This window comes from Schistocerca piceifrons, chromosome 9, assembly GCF_021461385.2.
Source record: "Schistocerca piceifrons isolate TAMUIC-IGC-003096 chromosome 9, iqSchPice1.1, whole genome shotgun sequence".
Classification (NCBI taxonomy): Eukaryota; Metazoa; Arthropoda; class Insecta; order Orthoptera; family Acrididae; genus Schistocerca; species Schistocerca piceifrons.
The window spans coordinates 162,823,564-162,851,024 of NC_060146.1; the positions used below are offsets into that span (position 1 = coordinate 162,823,564).

The window sequence follows — 27,461 nt, forward strand, 5'->3', positions numbered from 1 at the left end:
GTTGATAAAGTTCGTATTATTTAAAAATGTTGTAATAGTTTATATACGGAGAATTCGGAGGCATTACTTTTGCGCACGCCCTCGTATATCGTACATACACTGAGATGACGAAACGTGATGGACACGTCGTAATATCACGTCGGAACTCATTTGGTCTTGCGTACCGCAGTAACTCGACGTGGGATAGACTCAACAAGTCGTTGGAAGTCCCCTGCAGAAATGTTGAGCCAGCCGGCCTCTATAGCTATTCTTAATTGCGAAAGTGTTGCCGGTGCACGATTTTATGCATGAACTGACCTCTCCATGATGTCCCATATCTATTAGACGGGATTCTTGTGGGGCGATTTGGGTGGCCAAATCATTCGCTGGAATTGCCAGTGCGTTGTTCAAACCAAACGCCAACAATTCTGGCCCGGTGACATGGCCCATTGCCGTTCATAAAACTTCCATCGTTGTTTGGGAACATGAAGTCCATGAAATGCTGCAACTGGTCTCCATGTAGCCGAGCATAACGATTTCCAGTCAGTGATCGGTTCAGTTGGGCCAGAGGACTCACTCCATTTCACGTATTTAGTCACACCATTATGGACCCATCACCGGCTTGCACGACGCCTTGTCGATAATTTGGATCCATGGCTTCGTGGGTTGTGCCCCACACTCGAACCATATCATCAGCTCTTACCAACTGAAATGGAGGCTCATGTGACCAGGCCACGGTTTTTCCGCCATGTAGCGTCCAACCGATATGTTCACGAGCCCAGGAGACGCGCTGCATGCGATGTTGTGCTGTCAGCTGTCGGTCGTCTGCTGCCACAGCCTATAACGACAAATGTCGCAGTATTGTCTTAACGGATACTTTCGTTGTACGTCCCACATCGATTTCTGCGATTATTTCACACAATGTTGCTTATCTATGAGCACTGACAGCGCTACCCAAACGCCGCTGCTCTCGATCGTTAAGTGAAGGCCATCGGCCACTGCGATGTCCATGGTGAGACGTAATGCCGGAACTTTAATATTCTCGTCACCCTATTGACACTGTGGATCTCGGAATACTGAATTCCCAAATGATTCCCGAAATGTGATGTCCCATCCATCTAACTCCAGCTACCATTCTGCGTTCAGAGCCTGTTAATTCCCGTCGTGCGGCCATAATCACGTCGGAAACCTCTTCACATGAATCACCTTAGTAGCCGGCCGCTGTGGCCGAGCGGTTCTAGGCGCTTCAGTCTGGAACCGCGCGACCGCTGCGGTCGCAGGCTCGAATCCTGCCTCGGGCATGGATGTGTGTGATGTCCTTAGGTTAGATAGGTTTAAGTAGTTCTAAGTTCTAGGGGACTGATGACCACAGATGTTAAGTCCCATAGTGCTCAGAGCCATTTGAACCATTCCTTCGCCTGAGTACAAGTGATAGCTCCGCTAGCGCACTGCCCTGTTATACCTAGTGTATTCGATACTACTGCCATCTGTGTATGGGCATATCGCTGTTGCATGACATCAGTGTATGTAGGCATTTTCAAGTCGACATGTAGATACACCTGCGGTCTGGATATTCGCTGTGTTCACCGTGTTATGTGCGCAGGGCCGGGCCATGACGAAGAAGTTCGAGTTCGACTGGCGCATCGAGGTGCCGGAGCCGCTGCTGCAGGGCTGCGTGTTCGACCGCTGGAGCGAGGAGAAGGACTCCTCCAGCTTCGAGCCGCGCTGCCTCTTCAAGGTCGACGAGTACGGCTTCTTCATCTACTGGAAGAGCGAGGCCAACGTGAGTACTCTGCCCAGCCGCCCTTCTCTGAACTCTCTGCCCCTTCCTACATCCACATTCTGCAAACCACCACGAAGTGTGCATGCCACAGGGTACGCCCCATTGTACCAGTTATTACGATTTCTTCCCATTCCACTCACACATGGAACGCGGGAAGAATCATTGTTTGACTACCTCTCTGCATTATGTAATTTTCTAATATGGTCCTCACGATCCCTATGTGAGCATGTTCTCCTCACGATCCCTTTGTGAACGGTGCGTAGGGGTTGGATCCTAGAGTAATCATTCAAAGCCGATTCTTGGCAGTAGACTTTCTCTGGACGGTTTATGTCGATCTCAAGCATCTGCCAGCTCAGTCTCTTCAGCATCACTGTAATACTCTCCCACGGGTCAAACAAACCTGTGACCATTTATGGTGCCCATTTTTGTATGCATTCAATATCCCCTGTTAGTCCTATCTGGTACAGGTCCAACACACTTGAGCAATAATCTAGAATGATTCGTACGAGTGATTTGTAAACAGTCTCCTTTGTAGACCGACTACACTTACCCAGTATTCTACCATTAAACCCAAGCCTACCACCGGCTTTATCCAAAACACAGCTTCATTCCATTTCATATCCCTACAAATTACTTGACTCAAGTACTTGTATGAGTTGGACAGCTCCAACAGTGACTCATTGATATTATCCTCATAGGATACTAAGTTTTTTTGTTTTGTGAGCTGCACAATTTTACATTCTGAATATTTAAAGGAATTTGCCAATCCTTGCACCACTTTGAAATCTTATTAAGACCTGATACAGCTTTTTTCATGGCATTACTTTTTTCATGGAAGTACTTTTTGCATGGCAGTACATTTTGCATGGCAGTACTTCATTATACATACCGAACGAATTGGCTCACATTCTGAAGGAGAACAGTTCACACCGACATCGGCCATCCAGATTAAGGTTTTTCATGATTACGTTAAGTCACTCCAGGCAAATGACGAAGTGCTTCCTTCGACAGGGCACGGCCGATTTCCTCCCCTATCCTTGATACAATCCGAACTTGTACCCTGTCTCTAATGATCTTGATGTCAAGGGGACTTTAATCTTCGTACGTTCGTTCCTTTCTTCCTTTTGAAGTCTTATCAAACTGTGACTGAATATTTATGCAGCTCCATTCAGGCAGTACGTTATTAAACGTAACTGCATCATCTGCAAACAATCTGAGGTACCATTAATATTGTCCGCAAGGCCATTGATATACAACATGAACAGAAAGGGTGCCAACAAACGCCTCTGGCACACCTGCATTTACTTCTGTATCTGATGACTCTCCATCCGAGACATCATGCTGCGTCCTCCCTGCCAAAAAGTCCTCAATCCAGACACAAATTTCACTCTATACCCCATATGATCGTACTTTTGACAGTAAGCGTTGGTGTGGTTCTGAGTCAAATGCTTTTCGGAAAACAAGAAATACTGCATCTGTGTGCCCATCTTGACTTACAGCTTTCAGTATGTCACGTGAGAAAAGTGCGAGTTGGGTTTCACATCACCCATATTTTTGGAATGCATGCTGGTTGGCATGGAGGAGGTCATTCTGTTAAAGATCACTCATTAGCTCAGAATACGTTCTAAGGTTCTATAACAAATTGTCAGGAATATTGTATGGACCACCATGCGTTACTATAGCCATCATACCGACTGACCACGTGTGTTGTCACATCCATAAGTAAATAAGAGCAAATAAGATAACGGATACATTTATTTTTTTATGTATTACAGCTGTCAACAAATTTTAACAATTTCTTTTTCACCTCGTTTCTATGTGGATCGATTAACATAATTTTGGGATGCTGAAGAAAGCATTTCCCTGTACCACATAATATACCCAATATTACGCTAAACTAATATATTGGAAAGTTCAATAGTGGTTGAATTTCCAAAAATGCTGGAGCATGTATTTCTTTAGTTTCTGACTGAGAAACCAAACGCCAGTTTTCGCAGTTGTAGCTTCAAAATTCCCTTAATGAAGATATACTTTCAGAAAGCCTTTCATCCCCTATTTCACCCCTTTAGGAGAGGAATTTCGGACAATCCCTTCTTAAATGATGCCTACAGGATAAGATCCATACCCTCTCGAAACTGCAAGTTTCTATCCTTAGCGATTTGGAGTGGGCGATGGTGAGTCAGAGTGGGCGCCATTTTAAGTGGCCCAAAATTATTAGCATACTATTGTTTACGAGTGCTTCTTGCTCATTATTTCTGTCGTGTGCACGCAATAACTGTTTTAAATACTAAAAATTATAGAGATTGCATGAAGAACGTAATGTGAGGAAGGTTATTTCGAAAGTTTTTCTGTTCTCGAATGCGTGTTTGCTCAAGTAACACGACACAGTCGGAGTGGCGTCACGGGGAACTATTGGGGTATGAATGCGGTGAACTTAATGTTTTGGGCTAGTTAAGATGGCGGAAATTAACTTCAAATTTGTGACGTAATGTCACATCCCCGCTTTTCTTTTTACCTCCGTGCTAGAAACTGAGTCAAAATTTTACAATCGTCGTTAGATTCTATGTTTATTACAGGATATGATAGGAATAAAAATAACAAATTCGGTTATTAGGAAACCAATTATTTTGAGCAGTTTTAACAGTCAAGTTAAACTGCGTGAAAAAGAAACGATGTAACCGAAAACCGTTTGTTTCAGCAATAGCAGCCATCCATATCACCCGGGCTTAGAGAGCTTCCAGCTGCCTGGCGCGGCCAATGTACTGCAAATTGCCATATAATCGCTCAATTAAACGGCGGGTTGCAAGCGTAGCCTTCAGCGGTCCTTGTCACTGTCTTTAAAACTCTTCAGGGCATGTGACGCCTTGTCAGTATGTGACATTCGGCGATATTTCTGCCACTGTCGGAATTGCCTTTTGCTTCAGGCAGCAAAATACCCTCACGAAGATATTTACATGTTGACCGATCGCACATCTTGATGAATCTCACGTGCGGTAGGTAAACGTCTCGTTCGTGATCAGTCTCTGTTAGTAAGAGGGTATTACACTATCTAGTTTATTGGTCAAAAAAACCAAAGAAAAGATCAAATATTGGACAAATATCTTTGACGTGGCGCGTAATAGTGGTCTTACATTGTCTTCCAATATTTCGTCAAAGTTTCAAAATGGCGGAACTTGTTGTTATGCTCTGCAGTTGCTTTTATTACAATTAAATTATGTCTGCATTTCGAAGAGGAGCAGAAAAAACGAAAAAGAAACTTACTTGGATGAAGCCGTGGGTTTCACGGCGAGATACATTGAAGAGACAAAGAAACTGGTACGCCTACATAATATCTTGTAGGGCCTCCGCGAGCACGCGGAAGTGCCGCAACACGACGTGGCATGGACTCGACTCATGTCTGAGATACTGCCGGAGGGAACTGACACCATGACTCCTGCATGGCTCACCATGAATCCGTAAGAGGACGAGGGGTTGGAGCTCTCTTCTGAACAGCACGTTGCAGGGCATCCCAGATATGCTCAATAATGTTAATGTCTGAAGATTTTGGTGGCCAGCGGAAGTGTTTCAACTCAGAAGAGTGTGCCTGGAGCCGCTGTGTAGCAATTCTGGATGTGTGGGGTGTCGCATTGTCGTGCTGGAATTGCCCAAGTCCGTCAGAATGTACAATTGATATGAATGGATGCAGGTGACCAGATAGGATGCTTACAGTATGTGATCAAAAGTATCCAGACACCCCCAAAAACATACGTCTTTCATAGTAGATGTATTGTGTTGCCACCTACTGCCAGGTACTCCATATCAGCGATCTCAGTCGTCATTAGACACTGTGAGAGAGCAGAATGAAGCACTCCGTGGAACTCAGGGACTTCGAACGGTCTGGTGATTGGGTGTCACTTGTGCCATACGTCTGTACGCGAGATTTCCACACTTCTAAACATTCCTAGGTCCACTGTTTCCGATGTGATACTAAAGTCGAAACGTGAAGGGACACGTACAGCACAAAAGCTTATAGGCTGACCTCGTCTGCTGACTGACAGAGACCGCCGACAGTTGAAGAGGGTCGTAATGTGTAATAGACAGACATCTATCCAGACCATCACACAAGAATTCCAAACTGCATCAGAATCCACTGCAGGTACTATGATAGTTAGGCGAGTGGTGAGAGAACTTGGATTTCATGGTTAGCAGTGGCTGCTCATAAACCCCAAATCACGCCGGTAAATGCCAAACGACGCCTCGCTTTGTGTAAGGAACGTAAACATTGGACGACTGAAAAGTGGAAAAACTTTGTGTGGAGTGACGAATATGGCGTGGTCGTGTTTTTCATGGAGGGGGCTGGCACTATCACAGCACAGGCCTACATTGATGTTTTAAGCAGCTTCTTGCTTCCCACTGTTAAAGAGCAATTCGGGGATGGCGATTGCATCTTTCAACACGATGGAGCACCGGTTCATAACGCACGGCCTGTGATGGAGTGGTTACACGACAACATCATTCCTGTAATGGACTAGCCTGCACAGAATCCTCACATGAATCCTATAGAATACCTTCGGGATGTTTTGGAACGCCGACTTCGTGCCAGGCCTCACCGACCGACATCGATACCTGACCTCAGTGCAGCATTCTGTGAAGAATGGGCTACCATTCCCCAAGAAACCTTCCAGCACCTGACTGAACGTATGCCTGCGAGTGTGGAAGCTCTCATAAAGGCTAAGGGTGGGCCAACAGCATACTCGATTGCAGCATTACCGATGGAGGGTGCCACAAACTTGTAGTCACTTTGAGCCACGTGTCCAGATACTTTTGATCACATAGTGTACTACGTGTCACTTGTCAGATTACTATCTAGACATATCAAGGGTCCGGTATCACTCCAACTGCACACGCCACACGCCATTAGAGAACCTCCATCAGCTTGAACAGTCCCCTGCTGACATGCAGTGTCCATGGATTCATGTGGTTGTCTCCATACTTGTACACGTCCATCCGCTCGATTTAATTTGAAACGAGAATCGTCCGACAACGCAACATGTTTCCGTTGAATGGTTCGCACGTTGACACTTATTGATGCCCCGGCATTGAAATCTGCAGCAATTTGCGGAAGGGTGGGACTTCTTTTACATAGAACGATTCTCTTCAGTCGACATTGGTCCCGTTCATATCTTTTTCCACCTGCAGCGATCCCGGAGATTTGATGTTTTACCAGATTCCTGATATTCACGGCGTTCCGGTAGGTGGTCCACATCGGGAGCGGACAGGAACAGCGTGGATACAGACGGGCGAATCACTCCTGACGGCGGTGACACTGCGCACTAGGTGAATGTCGCGTACGGTTCAGGGTTTGCAGTTGTCGATGAATCTGTAAACTGCCGCAAAGCAGGTGTGCGTTGGGTAACGCGTCAACTGACAGAAACGTTTGGAAATGTCAGAAATTGATTTTAAGGTAATTTTAAAAGGAAAGAGCAGACTCTGAGTTAGACAGTAACCGTTGACGAGACTTGTCTCCGTCACTGCGAACGACAGAGTGAGCGCCAGCGCCAGCGCCAGCTTCTTCAGAAAATGAATATTTCGTTCTGCAGCAGAGTGTGCGCTGATACAAAACTTCCTCGCAGATTAAAACTGTGCGGCGGCGAGTGCACCTCCGAATGAGCCACATACCCACGACCCCCTCCTCACAGCTTCACTTGCGCCAGTACATCGTCTTCTACCTTCCAAGCTTCACAGAAGCTCTCCTGCGAAGCTTGCAAGACTAGTAATTCTGGAAGGAAGGATAATCGCGGAGACAAGGCGTAGCCAAAGCCTCGGGATATTTCCAGAGCGAAATTTTCACTCGGCAGTGGAGTGTGCGTTGATACGAAACGTCCTGGCAGATTAAAACTGAGGGTCGCAAGATACTGGCTGTGAAGCCGGGTCGTGGGTCGTGCTTAGGTGGCTCAGTCGTTGGAGCACTTGACGGCAAAGGCAAAGGTCCCGACTTAGAGCCTCGGTTCGGCACACAGTCTTAAGATGCCAGAAAGTTTCTTCAGGAAAGTTCAAAACCCGGTGAGACGTCGCAGCTAGTGTCAGGTCTGAAACCCAGAAGTTGAAACGAAAAGGGAGAGACAAGTTTTCAGAACAAAAGGGGTGATTTTGCTACGGAACGATGCCTGTCCCCGTACAGCTGGGGAAGCCGCGCGGGGTAGCTGCGTGGTCTTAGGCACCTTGCCACGGTTCGCGCGCCTCCCCCCTCGGGGATGGTGTGTGTGTTATTCTTAGCGTAAGTAAGTTTAAGTATTGTGTAAGCATTGGGACCGATGACCTCAGCAGTTTGGTCCCATAGGACCTTACCATAAATTTCCAAAACAACTGGGGAAACACAGGAAATAGCGAGCGTTAGTCCTGGTCTACGTGTAAAGATTCCTCGTTAGTCTTGCATGATCATGCCAGATTTGTCAAATAAATTTGTTAATCTTGCATGAGCTGAATGAAGTTCGACAAAGTCGCGAAAGACTTATGGGCTCGAGCTTTGTGTACGCGCTAAACTGCCGACAATCTTATCGCCCAAACTTAGCTCTGCAGCCGATCTACTCTACGTGACACTAGAGAGGTTCCAACTGTCATTTTAGTGTGTGTAGTGGCGGAAGAAAATGATAGACGTGCTACAGTGGATTTTCATGGAGTTCATAGAACTGTACCAAAGTTTTACTTGCCTCTGGCAAATATACTCAAAGGACTGCAGCAACAGCGTCAAAAACTAGACATACACAACTTTGGTTAACGAACACAGAGGTGGATCGTGAAGCAACAGAACAGTGGGTCAGTAAAAAGATCAACCCATTTCGAACATTTACAGCAAAGAGCGTGCGAAATAAAAGCTAGAACTGAAGAATTTATAAACCTTCTTTGTGGTACTTTGATTAAAATAAACAAATGTCGTGTGACTAGGGCCTCCCATCGCGTAGACCGCTCGCCTGGTGCAAGTCTTTCGGTTTGACGCCATTTCGGCGACTTGCGCGTCGATGGGGATGGACAATACAACACCCAGTCCCTGAGCGGAGAAAATCTTTGACCCAGCCGGGAATCGAACATGGGCACTTAGTATTGACATTCTATCGTGCTGACCACTCAGCTATCGGGGGCGGAGGGTACTTTTATTTACTTTCGTTCTTGAATCTCGAAGATCACGGTCAAACATAGAAGATTTCGAAAAGCAGTTAAGTAACAAAAATCATTTTTAATTTTCGTGATCACCAGCCGTTATTTATTTCGTTTCTCATGTAAATTTAGGCTATTCAAGGTCCTTGTAACTCCTGCCAGTCGCTAAAAGGCTTAATGTTGCATTGAGACTCTCATGGGGGCTGAGAGCCGACTTGTGACACTGTCTTCTTTTTCAATTTCTATGGGTACGAACGTTAACAATTTATAGTACGTTTCTGTGACCGTACGTAAAAAAACTCCGCCAATCTTGTGGTCAGTGCCGTAGTACACGGAGAAAATGCATATTGGAGAATGTCCCTTTCTTGAAAACAATCGCGGGACCATCATGAACGACGTGTAGACTATGTTTCCTTCTTCACTTTAAGGGCACATAGCTCAACCGTTAACAGATCGTCGTTCTTCCTCCGTCACTACTTCGGAACGACTGAACACTTCAGCGCCTAAGAAACTGCTATAGGCATGCGTATTCAAATACAGAGATACGTAAACAGGCAGAACACGGCTCTGCGGTCGGCAACCACTATATAAGACAACAAGTGTGTGTCGCAGTTGTTAGATCGGTTAATGCTGCTACAATGGCAGATTATCAAGATTTAAGTGAATTTGAACGTGGTGTTATAGTCGGCGCACAAGTGATGGGACACAGCATCTCCGACGTAGCGATGAAGTGAGGATTTTCCCGTACGACCATCAATATAAAATAAAACATCAAATCTGCGACTTCGCTAGCCGGAAAAAGATCCTGCAAGAATGGGACTAACAACGACTGAAGAGAACCGTTGAACATGACAGAAGTACAACCCTTCCGCAGACTGCTGCGTATTTCAGTTCTGGGCCATCAACAAGTGTCAGCGTGCAAACCATTCAACCAAACATCATCGAAGTGGGCTTTCGGAGCCGAAGAACCACCTGTATACCCTTGAAGACTGTACGACATAAAGCTTTACGTCTCGCGTTGGCCCGTCCATCAACACCGACATTGGACTGTTGATGACTGGAAACATGTTGCCTGGTCGAACGAGTCTCGTTTCAAATTGTATCGAGCGTTTGGACGTGTACGCATATGGAGCAAACATCATGAATCCATGGACCCTGCATGTCAGCAGGGGACTGTTCAAACTAATGGAGGCTCTAATGGTGTGGGGCGTGTGCACTTAAAGTGATTTGGACCCCTACTACGTCTAGATACGACACTGACTTGTGACACATACGTAAGCATCCTGTCTGATCACCTGCATCTATTCATCTCCATTGTGCATTCCGACGGACTTGGGCAATTCAAGCAGAACAATGCTACAGAGTGGTTCCAAGAAAACTCTTTCGAGTTTAAACACTTCTGCTGTCCACCAAACTCCCCAGACATGAACATTATTGTATTTTGGGATGCCTTGCAACGTGCTGTTCAGAAGAGATCCCCACCCCCTCGTATTCTTACGGATTTATGGACAGCTCTGCAGGATTCATGGTGTCAGTTCCCTCCAGCACTACTTCAGACAATAGTCGAGTCCATGCCACGTAGTGTTGTGGCACTTCTCCGTGCTCGCGGGGACGCTACACGATATTAGACAGGTGTACCAGTTTCTTTGGCTCCTCGGTGTATAAGACACGACAAAACGTTACGTGTAGACCAGGCTTGAGGTACAACTCTTGACGACGCTGAAGAGCCCCTATCGGCGGTGCGCGTAGAAACATAGTGGTGCCGACCCAGCTGTTTCGCACTGGCACGGCAGCAGTATATTTCTGTGTCGGGGAAACAGAGGTGCTTCCAGAATGGTCCCTACCCTTGTGCTCCGGCGGTGGAGCACATGTCCGCTTCCAGGTTCGATAGCGTGAGGAGGCTGAAAGCCCTCTCCCAGGACGGAAGTTACGAAGCTCATTAAGAGGTGGTCCTAGTTCAAAAAATTAAGGTCAGTTGTCCAGAGGAATGATTATCTTACTTGCTATTTAGTTTTCCCAATAATTCTTGTCTCAATTCCTTTTCTTTTTGTCTTGCTCTCGTTCATGGACAGTGGGTGTCAGACCGCCTGGCACGTTTGTAACCTTCAGTATTTATTGCCTATCATCCTTGGTACTGTTGATGGAATGCAGCAACTCTACTGACGATGACGATGTGTCACTGTTGCTACCGCCCTGCCCGTCACGTTACACATGACATGAAATCACAGTTTGCGAGGAGCCTCTATACATTTTCTACAGTTTTTTCCTTTTCTTCTCCTACTTCTTCTTCTTCTTCTTCTTCTTCTTCTACTTCTTTTACGGTGTCATTGGAACACTTTGGTGAGTCATTTTCTGGTCATCTTCTTCAACAGATTAAAAAAAAAAATGTTCAAATGTGCGTGAAATCTTATGGGACTTAACTGCTAAGTAAAAATAAAAATATGGCATTTTTTCTGGCAAGAGCAGCGGCAAATTGGGCGTCCACAGTGTAATAAGGTCTGAAGATGGGCAGGTAGCCGGAAACCGGTCACTGAAAATAAAAAATAGCGATCAAAGACTGAAATGCCATATTTTTAATTAAAGAACGATCGCGGAACTCCCATTAAGACAATGTCTAGTTTTGATTAACTGCTAAAGTCATCAGTCCCTAAGCTTACACACTACTTAACCTAAATTATCCTAAGGACAAACACGCACACCCATGCCCGAGGGAGGGATCGAACCTCCGCCGGGACCAGCTGCACAATAGATTTTCATTCCGAATTGCCCAGTATCCTTGATCTTTTTTGTCGTCCCTCATCTGTAAAGGCCCTTTTTAGCGTTTGTCTGATTTTGGTTTAATCTTGTTTTTATGTTTTCCAGTTTCTTTAAATTTTCTGTTTTGTTTTGCAAATCGCCCAGGGTTGATTCTGACTGTTTCATATACACTGATTTCCCTTATCCATCCTACTTGTTGCTCAATGCTCCAAAGTTTCTCCATAATTTTTCTTGTTAATCTAGTTTCTGATCAAGAAGAGAGATCATTTTCTCCGTATAGTGCCTGTAGTGGGCTCTTTTGGGCTCCAGTTCGCTGCACACCATTTGGTACTCCCCGCCATTATCCATCTTTTTGATGTTTCTTATTTTCAATGTTTTAGTTATTCTTCTCTCTGCTTTTAGAATTTTATCGATTCTGTTTTTCTGGGTGACTTTCAAGAGAGTTTCGCTTGCGTATGTTACTTCTAGTTGGAAAACCGTCTTGTGATGTTTTAACTTAGTTCAGATTGACAAATATTTTTTTATTGTATGTAGACCGTGTCAATTTTGAGCTTTTATTATTTTATTAGTTGCTTGCCATGCAGGTTTCTCGCCCGAGTTGTATGTTATAATTTCTCCTAGGTATTTAAATTTTTCACTATTTTTACTTTCTTATTTTTTACTGTTATGTTCATAATGGGAGGGAATCTCCATGGTATAAAGTCACTACAAAGAAATTTCTAAAGAAACAGAGATTACTGCATAATAGATGTAAAACAAAGCGGAGGCCTATAGATAGGGACATGCTGAATGAAACGCGTTTGGCTGTAAAGAGAGCAATGCGTAATGCCTTCAGTGACTATCTAACAGAATATTGTTAAACGACATTTCACAAAATAATAAAAAAAAAGAAATCTGGTGGTATGTAAAGGCTGGTAATGGGAACAAGGTTACTGTCCAGTCCCTAGCGAATGAGGCAGGAACTGAAATAGAGGGTAGGGAACTAGAAGCTGAAAGCTTAACTCCGTTTTCAAATGTTCCTTCACAAAAAACCCAGAAGAATTGCTCCAATTTAATCCTCGTACCACTGAAAAGATGAATGAATGAAATAAGTGTTAGTGCCACTGGTGTTGAGAAACAGCTGAAACTTTAAAATTGAACAAATCTCCAGGCCCCGAAGGAACTCCTGTCAGATTCTATATTGAATTTGTGGCTGAGTGAGCCCCTTTTGTAATTTATCATAGACCCTCCCGAACAAAAAGCTGTGCCCAGTTCTTGGGAAAACGCACAGGTCACACCCGTCTGCAAGAAGGGTAGTGGAAGTGAGCCACAAAACTACCGTTCAATACCCTTGACATCCATTTGTTGTAGATTCTTAGAACATATTCTGAAGTATCTTAATCAGAATGACCTCCTCAATGCCGACCAGCATGGATTTCGAAAACATAGATCATGTGAAACCCAGTTCGAAACAACCAAGTAGATGCAGTGTTTCTTGATTCCTGAAGAGTATGTGACTCAGTACCGCACGTGCGCTTAGTGTCAAGTGAAATTTGTGACTGGATTCGGACTTTTTTGGTAGGGAAGACACAGCATGTTATCCTGGATCCGGAGAGTCTTCGTCAGATGTAGAAATAACATCGGGTGTGTCCCAGGGAGACTGTCGCTGTTCGTATTTTATATTAATGACACTGTAGGCAATGTTAACAGTTAAGTCAGGCTTTTTGCAGATGATGCAGTTATCTGCAATGAAGTACTATCTGAGAGAATGTGCATACATATGAAGTCAGACCTTGATAAGATTTCAACGTTGTGCGCAGATTGACAACTTGGTCTAAATGTTCAAAAATATATAACTTTGCACTTCACAGAACGAAAGAAACGTAGTATCCTATGACTATAATGTCAGTGGGTCACTGTTGGAATCGGCCAACTCATAGAAATACACTTTGTAGGGATATGAAATGAAATGATCACATAGGTTCAGTCCTGGGTAAAGCGGGTGGTACACTTCGGTTTATTGACAGAAAACTCGGGAATCGGTCTGCAAAGGAGGTTGCTTACAAATCACTCGTGCGACCCATCCTAGAATATTGCTAAAAAGTGTCTGACCCGTACCAGAAAGGACTAACATCGGATATTGAACGTATACAGAGAAGAGCAGCACGAATGGTCACAGGTTTGTTTCATCCGTGGGAGTGTGTCAGAGACATACTAAAGGAACTGAACTGACAGACTCTTCAAGTCAGACATAAACTATCCCGAGAAAGTCTATTAACGAAGTTTCAGGAACCGGATTTAAATGATTACTCTAGGGCTATACTACAACCCCCTAAGTATCGCTCACACGGCAATCGTGAGGATAAGATTAGAATAATTACTGCACGTACAGAGGCATTCAATCAATCATTCTTCCCGCCCTCCACAAGTGAGTGGAACAGGAAAAATCGTTAATAACAGCTACAATGATTCGTACCCTCTGTCATGCATCTCACGGTGGTTTGAAGAGTATAGATTTAAGCGTAGATATGTGGTTGATTACTACTAGTGGATCTGCTACCATTATTTCAGTCTTTTCGAATTATATCTGGAGTCTTATTTTTCGTGATATATTTCATAGGCTTATTATTTGATTGCTGCCTTCTTGAATGTTATTAGCGAGTAACTCTGTCATCTGCGAATCCCAAGCAATTAAGTTTGTTTGATCTTTCTTTCTTCCAATTCTCATGTTTTTAGGATTTTCTTTGTACCATTATCTTATTACGTACTCGAGCGCACAGTTGAAAAGTAAGAGCGATAAAACTATCTCACTGTTTCAACCCCTTTTATCGCAAACGACTCGGATATTTCTCCTCTGAATTTTACTTTAGATTTGGTGTTTGTTATTGTTAAGTTCATCATTTTTATTAATTTAGAATGGAGACCAAAATTCTTTAGTATGTTCATCATTGAAGATCTTTGGATACAATCATAAGCTTTCCTGAAGTCTACAAATGATATGACTTGTTGTTTTCGTCGTCCTTTCTAGTAATCCGTCACCAATTTCAAAGTGATTATCTGTTCTTGGCGGCTTTGTTTTATTTTATTTGTTAATTACTTTGTGTTCTCTTTTACAGGATGGTGACGTAATAGAGTTGTGTCAGGTCAGCGACATAAGAGCTGGGGGTATTCCAAAGGTGAGTATCTTTCAAAATATTTTCAGTTATTTGCGCAATAAAAAAATTTCAGGATGTGCACAATGAATTGAGATGGGGTAGCAAGGAGTATTGTAATTGTCTTTGTCTGCATTTGTAGTGTTATTTCGGGAAGTTGTACATACTCGGAGATCCCCCCAGAAAACCTGTACGGCTTGCCGTCGCAATGAAGGGACAATGTGGCGGGCTCTACCCTACAGACGCGACTTCCGAGCAAAGTCTCTGTGGCAGTAAGCCATCGGCACACGAACAGTGCTGTCGAACGTCAACGTTGAGCGTGCCGAGCTCAGCGTGTTGCTGAACGCTCAGGAACGATGCGACTTGTGCTTATGGTACGTGTGCCCCAACGTGGTATACGCGATCGCAACGCGTTTCAGCGATTGTTGTCGGTTGTACTTAGCTCGTAAATCAAACTGTTCATTTACGAAAAGGCCGGGCATAAAATTACTGTATTAGCTCTATTAAAACGTACATTCCTCCCTTGTCCATCTGCTAGTCATGTTATTATGTCTGTGTATACAAAAACTTCAAAATCCATGAAAATATTACAAGGCAAAAAGGAAAGTACCATGTGCGGTATCTAGGAATCCTGCGTACTCGGTTCGCTAGACAAACATTCAAGGAAGTCGTATTAATGAGTTTTATTACAAAATGAAAAGATACAATACTTAACTTTTGCAATTACACAGATGTGTCGCAAGGAAAGGGCGACATACGAAATAATGAACATCCTTCAGTGTAAACAATCTCTAGTCTGTGCTACTGTCCGCAGCTCGTGGCCCAATAGTTAGTGTTGCTGCCTCTGGATCACGGGGTCGCGGGTTCGATTCCCGGCCGCTTTGGGGATTTTCTCCGCCCGGGGACTGGGTGTTTGTGTTGTCGTCATCATTCAATCATAATTCGTGAAAGTGGCGAGATTGAACTGTGTAAAGATTGGGAATTTGTACGGGTGCTGATAACCGTGCAGTTTAGCACCCCCACAAACCAATCATCGTCATCCTCATCATCATCATCAAAAATGAAATGGCTCTAAGCACTATGGGACTCAACATTTGAGATCATCAGTCCCCTGGACTTATCAGGCAAATGCCGGGATGGTTCCTTTGAAAGGGCACGGCCGATTTCCTTCCCAATCCTTCCCTACCCCGAGCTTGCGCTCAGTCTCTAATGACCTCGTTGTCGACGGGACGTTAAACACTAACTACCTACCTACCTCCCCTGGACTTAGAATTACTTAAACCTGACTAACCTAAGGACATCACACACATCCATGCCCGAGGCAGGATTCGAACCTGCGACCGTAGCGTTGCGCGGTTACAGACTGAAGCGCCTAGAACCGCTCGGTCACAGCGCCGCCGCCGCCGCCGCCGCCGCCGCCACCGTCGTCGTCGTTGTCGTCTGTACTACATTAGAGATTACAAGCGAAGTGAGTAGAGTTGACGCTGCTATAGAAGCTGCTAGTTTTGCACGTACTATTGAACTAAGGCGTCGCCAGTCGGTCGTGGCGCTTATGTCCTCTTCAGATAGGAGACGCTGATGTCGCGTTGTCGTGCTGGAGAGGAGTCGGTCAACGTGCGATTGGCTGACGTATTCTCACAGGGATCTCTTCTCTGTCGTTCCCGACTAGCGTACCGGTGCTTGACTCTACGCCGTAACACCATGTACAGTTAACAAGGACATCTGCTTATGAAAGTTCCATTACAAATAGCCCGATACAAATTCATAATAGTTCTCCACATAAGATAAAAATTATTTCATAATTCTCACTTTTTAGTAATACCCTAAGGTCATTCTCACTTGGTCACTGTCCCTACTGCCGGCCGGTGTGGACGTGCGGTTCTAGGCGCTTCAGTCCGGAACCGCGTGACCGCTACGGTCGCAGTTTCGAATCCTGCCTCGAACATGGATGTGTGTGATGTTCTTAGGTTAGTTAGGTTTAAGTAGTTCTAAGTTCTAGGGGAGTGATGAGCACAGATGTTACGTCCCATAGTGCTCAGAGCCATTTGAACCATTTTGAACTGTCCCTACTTAGTAGCAGAATATCTACAATAAGTGAATTATAAAAATTGAAAGAAAAGAAAGGGCAAAATATCTTGGTGCAAGTAGTGCAAGGCAGAATAAGGCGCTGTGGTAGGCAACGGCTATATCAGACAGGTATCTGGCGCTGTTGTTAGATCGGTTACTGCTGCTACAATGACAGGTTATCAAGATTTAAGTGAGTTTGAACGTGATGTTATAGTCGGCCCACAAGCGATGGGACCCAGCATCTCCGAGGTAGCGATGAAGTAGAAATAATACCGTACGACCATTTGACGAATGTACCGCAAATATCAGGAATCGGATAAAACATCATATCTCCGACATCAATGCGGCCGGAAAAAGACCCTGCAAGAACGAGACCAACGACGACTGAAGAGAATCGTTCGACGTGACAGAAGTGCAGCCCTTCCGCAAATTGCTGCAGGTTTCAGTGCCAGGGCATCAACAGGTGTCAACGTGCGAACCATTCGAGATATCATCGATATGGGCTTTCGGAGGCGAAAGCCCAGTCGTGTTCTTCTGATGACTGCACGACACAAACTTTACGCCTCGCCTGGGCTAAGATCGCAAGTATCACAGACTGCAGCCATTCAATCTGGCGGGCCCTCGTTTGCGAGTAATTGACGAAAGGAAAATTTCGGAATTTTGTGTGACTCTTAATAACCTTAAAAAAATTTACATTACATGATATGGTTGTGTGGTGTAATGGAAAGGATATGTTTCCTGTGTAGGTTCGAGTCTCCTAGGGTACATAAAGTTTTTTTTTTTTTTAATTTAAATCCTTATCGAAATTACTTCAATCGTTGGCTACGAAGTCTTTCGCGACGTATTTCTTGAATAAAAATCTCTCGGTGTACATGCCGCGTCAATTCAGGATAAAACTCCAAGCTTTCGACCACTACCTCCATGGTCGTCGTCAGGGCTAAAACTGACTGTCGTGAACTGTGTATATATATATATATATATATATATATATATATATATATATATATATAGCCTGAAAATTATATATATAGCCTGAAAATAGCCTGCTTAACAAGCATAAGATTTTATTTGAAGAAACCAGAGTAATAGCCCACGCATTGAATTACTGGGACTCTGTGATCCGGGAATTGAATTTCAATCCGCCCCCCCTTCCCCCGAAGGGGGCAGGCTGGCAGCAGCTTAGTATGCCGCTCTTCAGCCTACAGACTTTGTTAGAAAGATGAAGAGAATAAATAATAAAAACAGGCGATAAAATCGGAGACTTAAAGAGTAACATGGCGAAAAGAAATCGTGGAACTTAAAACAAAGAACAGAGGGATGATGACGCTAAGAAAATACATACGAAGCAGACAGGTAAAACAATAGACAGACAATTAAAAAAAACACGGCGACAGTCTGTTCACAAAAGACATACAATTCACACCCAGCGACAGCATGGTTTCTGTTCGCAACACGAGAAAGATGAACAACACTGAACAGTCACTGGAACACTGCACTAAAAAGGTGGCAGATGTGACATACCACAGCCGAGAGCAGGTGGGGGGGAAACTGGACAGATGATGGAAAATAAAAAAAGGGGGGGAGCCGGGAAAGGAGCTGATGGAGGATGAGGACCCATAAGAGGGGTGGGGGGCACTGGGCAGACGCGACAGGGAGTGGGGTAGGCAGAGGAGTGGAATACAAAAGGACTCGGGGGGGGGGGGGGAGAGAAGGGAGGTAGGGAGAGGTTTAGTGGGGAGAAAACAGGATGGAAGGGGGGGAAGAGGGAGCCCAGGGAAAGGACAGAGGAAAGGAGGGGGAGTGAGGATCAGAGTTGATAGTAGGGATAAATGGAGGGAGAGAGGGCATCATCCGGGAGGGGGAGTTGATGGAAGCCATCTTGGGAAAGGAGATGTAGGGTGTAGAGATGGAGGGTAGGGGGGGCACAATGGCGAAGATGTGGCAGGGGGGTGGGGATGGGAGAGGAGAGGAGCAACCAGGAGGTGAGGGGGTACAAGACGGCGGGAGGTGTAGAGGATGCGGATATGTTCGAGGAATCGGAGCAGATGGGGGAAAGGAATGAGATCATAGAGGATCCGCATGGGGGACGGGAGGCGTATACGGAAGGCGAGGCGGAGTGCATGACGCTCAAGGATCTGGAGGGACTTATAGAATGTGGGGGGAGGGGGGTGTCGTGAACTAGCGAGGTTCCCACTTTTATATGCCAAGGACGGCTTCTGATTGGCTGGAATACGTCATAGCAACAGCGATATGGCGCTTAGTGAAGTGGTGACCTCCACTTCCATAGATGTAGTTTCTATCCTGCGTTGCTCACAGCGCCATCCCTTGTATCAGGAGGTAAAGTGCGGGAAGTTTTTCTCTGCGATTTTTCTTTATCCAGTGCACTCTTCCATGTGTTGCTAAGTGCATAGCCGTTGTCTCTGTTCAAGTTATTATCGCTAAGTCTAATTTCGACTGCTTCCCAGATCACAGAGTCCCAGTAATTCGATGCATGGGCTATTACTCTGGTTTCTTCAAATAAAATCTTATGCTTGTTAAGCAGGCTATTTTCAGCCACCGCTGATTTTTCCAAATACCTGTATTTTAGGTGGCGCTGGTGCTTGGTGCAGTGGTCGGAAACGGTTCTTACAGACTGGCCCACGTAATTCTTGCCGCATTCGCAAGGAATAGTATAAATTCCCGGCACTCTTAAGCCGAGACTATCTTTGACTGATCTCAACATTTCCTTAATTTTCCTAGGTGGTCGGAAAACTGGTTTTATTCCTTGCCTCTTCAGGACTCTGGCTATCTTGCTCGTTGTAGCACCGCAAAAAGGAAGCCGCGCTATGTGTTGGTCCTCTTCTTGTATGTGGCCGGCATCGTGTCTTAATTTCTTGGACAATACTGATTTAATTTCACCGGCAGAATAACCATTCCTCTTGAAAACAGTCGTCAAATGGTTAATCTCGGAACCGAGGTGGTCCTTGTCGGAAATAGTCCTGGCTCTGTGTACTAAAGTATTCAGCATAGCTCTCTTCTGAGACGGATGATGGAAGGTATGGCTATGCAGATATAAATCTGTATGGGTTGGCTTCCTGTATTTTTATTCAGTTAATTAGTTTAAATCTAATTTTTTATTTCTGTTCCTTTGTCACAATATTTTAATCATTATATGAGCTTTTTCATTTGTAAATGATAATTAATTGAAACCCTCAGCTGCCGACAGGTGTTGTTGATATACCTCGATGGGGACAGCTGAAAATGTGTGCCCCGACCGGGTCACATATAATTATATTTATCCATTACAATATTCAAATACTTACCCGCCAGGTTATCTGAGGACGCTAATTCGCTCCTTCCTGGACTCTGGTAGGCGCGCTGAACACGAATCGAATCCCCCCCGGCGGATTAGACGAGGGCTGGTGAGCCGGCCAGCCTGGATGTGGTTTTTAGGCGGTTTTCCACATCCCAGTAGGTGGACACTGGGCTGGTCCCCATGTCCCGTCTCAGACGACTCGCAGACATTCGAAAACGTTCGCACAACTTCATGGCTTACACTAGACGTAGACAGCTGGAGTACACTCATTCCGTCCTGGGGGAGGGGGGGGGGGGGGTGGCGACAGAAAGGCAGAAAGGCACTTGGCCACCCTCCGACACTTAACATCGACAAATTCATAGTGACAAGGCCGACCCCACCTTGAAGTGGGACAAAGGCCCACGAAAATGATGATGATATTCATATATTTGAAAATCTTGATCTATCAGTTAAAAAAACAAACGACGAAATAATCTGTTTATATTTATGCAGTGGTGTGAAAAATGTATTTTTGTTACCAGATGAGCAATTTTTTTGCATGGTAATCGTCATACAAACATTGAAAATATAACGTAAATATCTATTGCACTACGGACAAAATATCGCAGATGAAAATTTAAATGAAAGACTGGTTTATAGAGTGGAGATGCTGAGGTCATCGGTCCCTAGGCTTACACACTACTTAATCTAACTTAAAAACACACACACACACACACACACACACACACACACACACACACACACATATGCCCGAAAGAGAACTCGAACATCCGGCGGGAGGAACCGCGCGAACTGTGGCAAGGCGTCATCAGACCGCGCGGCAGTTTGTAAGTAAAACGAAATTCAAGCAAAATTGGAAGTTGATATTATGAACGCAATAATGTGGACGAAAGAGAGGGTGATGAAACAAAAGAAATTATATCGAAATTAATACATAAGATTAATTTAAAATACATGAAAAAAGATTTCAAGCGTAGAATGATAGGAAGAAAAGTAAGGGTAAATGAAGAAGTTAATATTAGAATAAAAATTATGTGATAAAGGGATGGAATTGAAAAATTGCATTCAAACCAGTTAATTAATAAAAATAACGATCGAAGTAATTTCGTTAACGATTTAAAAATAAAAATAATTTGTATGTCTTGCGAACCAATAACCATCTGGATGTGAAGCTGTTGTCCTATTGACTACACCACACAACAAATTAAACAACGAGCCTTTTTTTAACGCTATTGTGTGTCACACAACATTCCGAATGAATGGCTGGAGTGTTTAGTACCTTGGACCTTAACGTACATCACCGTATGGATAGTTTCAGAAAGTCGATCGCACCGCTGGGGACATCTCCTTGTTAGTGAGGTTTCTTCGTTTAGTAAGCCCTGGTACGTCCAACGCACATGTACAAAGTAAATCGGAGAAATGCATGACAGTCTCACTCGCCGCCAAAAGGCCGACTGCTCTGATTTGGTAGGACGACGGCGTGAGCAGAGGACGCGGTCTTGCCGAGCGATAACGTGTGGCTGTCTGTTGCATATTTACGCATCCACTGGATAACTAGCTTAACGCTGAACGAGTTCACCGTGTCACTGCACTAGTGATAAGACGCCGAAGCAACTCGCATCGGCTGAGCGCATTGAAACGCAGTGGCTAGCGACTTGACTGGTTCACGCTGGGACGGCAGCGCGACAGCACAGATACGATTGTCTGTCGTGTCGTCCAGCGCAGTATCCTGAGGTGATCACTCATCGCAACTTGGGTCGATCGATACACCACGATGGAAATTTCAAGACATCCAATGTGCCTAAACAAAATTCTTATTTAAACGAAGGAAAGTTACATCTGTCTCTTAAGTTAGTTTCTGAGCAAAACTTTTACTTTTCGCGTAAAAAAATTAAAAAACTGCTGTTTTGGGGTCCGCGCGCGTACTCCGCTATGTCTTTCTCGGCGGTTTTGAGGGAACTATTGTGTAAAGAAAAGTATTTTTTCACATCTTATAGTCTTATATTACAGGTTATCGTTTCGCTGTTGCCCATAGCTATTGTGATGCTTCACAAATAAACAAACCGCTGGGATCACTTTTAAAATATTGCAATGAAGAATGTAGTTACTGGCCATTCTACGTTTAGTGGGTTTTAGGTGATGCATTGCTGCCTCCCAGGTGTAGCTGACATACTGAAATTGTTTTAACCCTGGAATGAGAGCCATAACTCTTTCCAGTCTCGAGCAAGCACGTGACATACGAAGGTGTGCGGAAAAGTAATACCTCCGAATTTGCTGTACGACAAGAGTAGAGAATTTTTTAAAATTTTCCCATCTAGCAGTACGCCAAGAGAAGGGCCACTGTGATAATGAATTAGCAGTTCAGTGACGGGCAGTTAAAAATAACTCATTGGAATCGCTTAAGTTTTTTGCTTCTTGGTCTCTGCTGTGGCGGCCCATTCGCATGGTGATACGTGGGCTGGAAACTGCGAATAGTTATAGTAGTGGATGGCGGGATCCACATCGAGGGTCGGTGGAGGTTACGACTGGTGGTGGGGAGCTGAGCGGCTCGGGAGCAAAAAATACTAGGGTTTTTTCCGGATTTATCCCTTTCTTTTTCTTCAAATTTTGATACTCTGTTTTTTCTTTTCACTGATTCTTTCTTATTTTTTTTAAGTTCACCTTCATGCACACCCACTTTCCAGAATTTCATAAGAACTTTAAACGCTAGGGAATCATAACGTTATTGTTTTCATGGATATATGTATAATAAATGTTCATTGTGGTTACAGATATCAGATGGTAAGACTTAACAACCACTCACTGCTTGAGAATAAATGCATAGCGACTAGCGTCAGACTAGAGTCTGTGCGCTTAGAGCAGGCATTTTGCCGTTATTTGGCTTGAGACCTTTCGGTACAAGTTGATAGGATTCGAGACTACAACTATTATTTGCAACTGCTGAGAACCATAGCGATCTAACAGTTATTGTATTACAAATTTTTTATTTATCGTATTTCTTACTACACCGAAGTACCACGTATTAACATAAACATTCCTAGGATGCACTTTTGGGAAACGTTGTTATGTCCTAGTGTCATTTCTACCGTAGAAGTTGATCGGTTATGTGGGGTAGGCGTTGAGAGCAGTGTAGGAGAGGAGGGGAGAGGAGAGGAGGGGAGGGGAGTGGAGAGGAGGGGAGGGGAGAGGAGGGGAGAAGAGAGGAGAGGAGAAGAGAGGAGAAGATAGGATCTTCCTTCTCATTCTCGTCGACTCATAGCAACAATCACTATCCCTGCCTTTTCGCACGTTCGTGTGCAGGGCTAGGCGTACAGAAGGCAGCGGCCGGAAAACTCTTGTTGCTTGGGCTATTATGACTATTAAGCGTTATCGGCAGTACTACCATTTCTGTTCACGTGTAGACAGAGCTAGATGCATTTCCGATTCACTGTTTTTCTTGCGAGACAAACCGCTAAGTACACATTCTCTTATTTTCACCATCAGAAATTAAATAAGGCAATTTACGTGCCAGTGTAGGGAGATGTCTGTTGTAATTAGTTTTAGAACGAGTGAAGGTGAAACTGAAAATTCGCCCAAGACACTCCCAGAGAAAAAACTGAAATCTAAACAGAGTCAAATTTATCTGAAGAGTTGGGAAATTATGTTTTCTTGGGTTAAACCAGGACCGAACGAATATCGGCCATTTCGTGTTTTATGCATAAAGGATTTTAGCATTTCTCACGGCGGACAAAACGACATGCGCGAGCACGTAGACTGTAAGGGACATGCATTAACCCCTTCGCGGTCCGTGAGGAATATAGATCCATCCAAATGTATTTCTTTACAGCGTTTAAGGAATAGGTGTTACCACTTCCGTATGGTCGTGGCATCCGCTGCACCAGCTGCAGTTTCTGTTTGTTGTGAAACATAGCCTTCAGGACCGTGGGAAATTTACAGGGGATTCACGAAGATATGAAAATATTTTAATATGTTATTCTACAAGTAAAACTAGAGAAAAAAGTTCATATAAACATACGTCCGCAAATGTTTAGTTACGGAGTTAACGGCTAATAAAAGATTTTGCCTGGAATTAGCAACTTCGCAAAACTGTACGAGGTTAAAGTAAAGCACGGTGTTCGGCTTGAAGAGGATCCACTGAAAACGGTTCGTAACAGCAACGGAAAAATCTAGAAACGCTTGAACTTCACAGTGACCCTTACTGTCAGTACAACGTAGTAACTGCCTTTGTGTAAGGTCACTGAGTTTTTGTCAGCCTGTATTCAGGTCGTGCTCTTGAGCCCACAGACTGGTTCGATGCAGCTGCCGACGCTATTGTGTCCTGTGCGAACCTCTTCACCTCTCCAGCCTATAGCCACTTGAACCTGCGTATTGTTTTCATTCCTCGGTCCCCCCGCCCCCTCCACCTCTACAATTTTCACCTCCGATACTTCCCTCTGTTACCATAGTTATCATTTCTCGATTCTTCAGGATGAGTCATATCAACCAATCCCTTCTTGTAGTCGATTGTGCAATAAATTTATTTTGCCTCAGATTCGATTCAGTACTTGCTCATTGTTAATGGCTCTAATGATCCAGTTTTCAACGGTCTCGTCTAGTACCACATTTCAGAAACTTTTGTCCATCGCTAAACTGTTTAACACACACATTTCTCAGCCATCGAGGAGTAGCTCGATTGATGCACATACTTATATATGTAGGACGTGCAAGTGCGTACACTGTCTCATCTAGTGTTCCGATACTTACGATTTCCTTAAATAATTCGATGGCCGTTTCCAGTTGTGGGCCGGACCCGCTACTCGATTCAGATCTGGCATGCTAATCATTCTTCTTCACCTGGCAGGTATGTGTGGAGCTGTAAGTGAGGCAGTTCTCCACCTAACGTCACCAGATCAACAAATGCTTGGACTTCAGTTCAAAATGGTTCAAATGGTTCTAAGCACTATGGGACTTAACATCTGAGGCCATCAGTCCCCTGGACTTAGAACTACTTAAACCTGACTATCCTACGGACATCACACACATCATGCATACAATCACAGAATTGGGTTGAATATAGGCACCACCACATCTGTAAACACCGCCCTCCCCCTCCGTCGACGTCCAGTAGTTTAGTCAACTTCAAGAAATTCGCAAATTAATGAACATAGCTTCTTGCATGAAACTTCCCGACAGACTAAAACTGTGTGCCAGACTGGATTCCCAGGTTCGAGAACTGGTCTAGCACACATTTTTATTTTGTCAGTAAGATTCAAATCAGCGCAGACTCCAGTGTAGGATGAAAATTTTTTCTAGATCCTTGCTGCAAGTACTTGCCGAATTCGTCATTTTGCGGAAGTTTTTCTCAAACTATTAGAAGTTGTGTGTGTTCAGTACCGATGCGACACTTTCAGTAACGAAAATGAGAATGGCACAAAGATTGCCACTGGGACCCTTAAACACACATAATTGGCACTACCAGTCAAGGAAGTGCGACATGAGTTTACCAATCAATTTGTTTCACCAGAAGGGAAAGCAGATTGGCAGTACAGACGTCTTTAAATTTTAGCTGATTTTGTAATGTTACCGCAAAATGGTTCAAATGGCTCTGAGCACTATGCGACCTAACTTCTGAGGTCATCGGTCGCCTAGAACTTAGAACTAATTAAACCTAACTATCCTAAGGACATCACACACATCCATGCCCGAGGCAGGATTCGAACCTGCGACCGTAGCAGCAGCGCGGTTCCAGACTGAAGCGCCTAGAACCTCTCGGCCACATCGGCCGGCTGGACTTCAGTCCCGCGTGTATATTCGTCAGCACCATAAACAACATTTCACATTGGCATTTTGCAGGACGCCAGATTTGTATTACAACTGACAGAGCAGACAATGTTTCCTATTTGACACATGGTCACCCAAGATCCAAATCAACAAATTTGATATCTGCTACGGCGAGTGAAAAAGCGAGAGAGAGAGAGAGAGAGAGAGAGGGTTTTGCTTGTGTATGATAAATCCTTTCCCTCGAAAATTTCCTTGCTTCATACATCTTTTGTGTTACCACACGTGTCACTCATATCATTCGTACTGAGACTGCAGTACACGCGAGATGCCTTGTTGCTTGCACCGCCCTGAGTGGAATGCTTAAGTTGTGAATTATATTCTCCAATCTGCAGTCTTATAGTTGTCCCCTGCGCAGGGAAACTGCACACAAGTCACGAATCCATCTTGAGGCTGCAATAAATTGTGAATGAGAGGCTGATAAATTTTGAATTGGTCTGGTTAAACTGGATGCCAATCGCATTTTATTAGTGGAATATGAAGAACTGCATTGTTATAGTCCAGTTTATGTATCACAAACAGTTTCCATTCTTCACTTCACAGAGAATAAACAAAATAACGAACTGCATTACGGTATATTGATAATTTTTGCTTATGGACCGTCTGACAGCAACTGAATAAAACACAATTTTAGTGCCATACGCGTTTCGCCTTTATTTTCTGCAAGGCATCATCAGTGGCCTGGAATATGTACATATGTTAGCTATTTTATTTACATTTTTGTCATTGTGCCTATAGGTTATAAACAGTTCTGGTGGTTGGTATTTCCTATTAAGTAGTAATGTTTTGAACTGTACTTACAGGTTGCGTGGACAATTTCCTACATATTACGCTCCTGATGAGTGTAACTATTGAAGTATCTGTGGTCTTTTCGTGTATGCATTTGTGTGCGTGTGTGTGTGTGTGTGTGTGTGTGTGTGTGTGTGTGTGTGTGTGTGTGTCCAGATGATGTGGGGAAGAGTTTTCTTTTTTTATTATTATTATTTTTTGTTTTATGTTATCATTTCCTTTACTAAGTGTAGTAGGGAGCCTGTGCTGATGTGTGTTTGTTCATTTATCACATGTTTGTTTTCTGCTATGGCTTTCTGGATGTGGAAGTTTTCTTGCATTTGTATAAGATGTTTGTCATGGTTGCTTATTCTCATTATTTTCATTTCTTGTTCCATGTTTGTAGGATGATGGTTGTAGTGTTTTAAATGCTCTGCAAATGTGGAATGGTTTGTTTCATACTTCCAACATCTGATATGTTCTTTGTATCTTGTTTGAAAATTCCTGCATGTCATGCCTATGTATACTGCATCACAACTTTGACATTCAAGTTTATATATTCCTGATTGTTGGAATTTGTCTCTCTTGGTAGCTGGCTGGCTTAGGTGTGATTGAAGGGTTTGCCCAGGCTTATATGCTATTTTGAAGCCCTGTCTCTTTAGGATGTTTGCAACTCTGTGTGTTAGTTTATGTGTGTAGGTCATGGTGTACCATCTGGTTCTTTTCTGTG

At 44.1% G+C, this 27,461-nt stretch overlaps 1 protein-coding gene across 3 annotated transcripts in view; it reads left to right on the plus strand.

The window, feature by feature from the left end:
• The window catches only part of LOC124716957 (1-phosphatidylinositol 4,5-bisphosphate phosphodiesterase), a 425,614-nt gene that overhangs the window by 237,917 nt on the left and 160,236 nt on the right, over positions 1-27,461 (plus strand). For all 3 annotated transcript variants that reach the window (XM_047243553.1, XM_047243552.1, XM_047243551.1), the window contains 2 exons: positions 1,583-1,762; positions 14,749-14,808. In XM_047243553.1, the coding sequence (XP_047099509.1) occupies positions 1,592-1,762; positions 14,749-14,808 (231 nt within the window). In that variant the 5' untranslated portion in view covers positions 1,583-1,591. The remainder of the gene's footprint in view (positions 1-1,582; positions 1,763-14,748; positions 14,809-27,461) is intronic.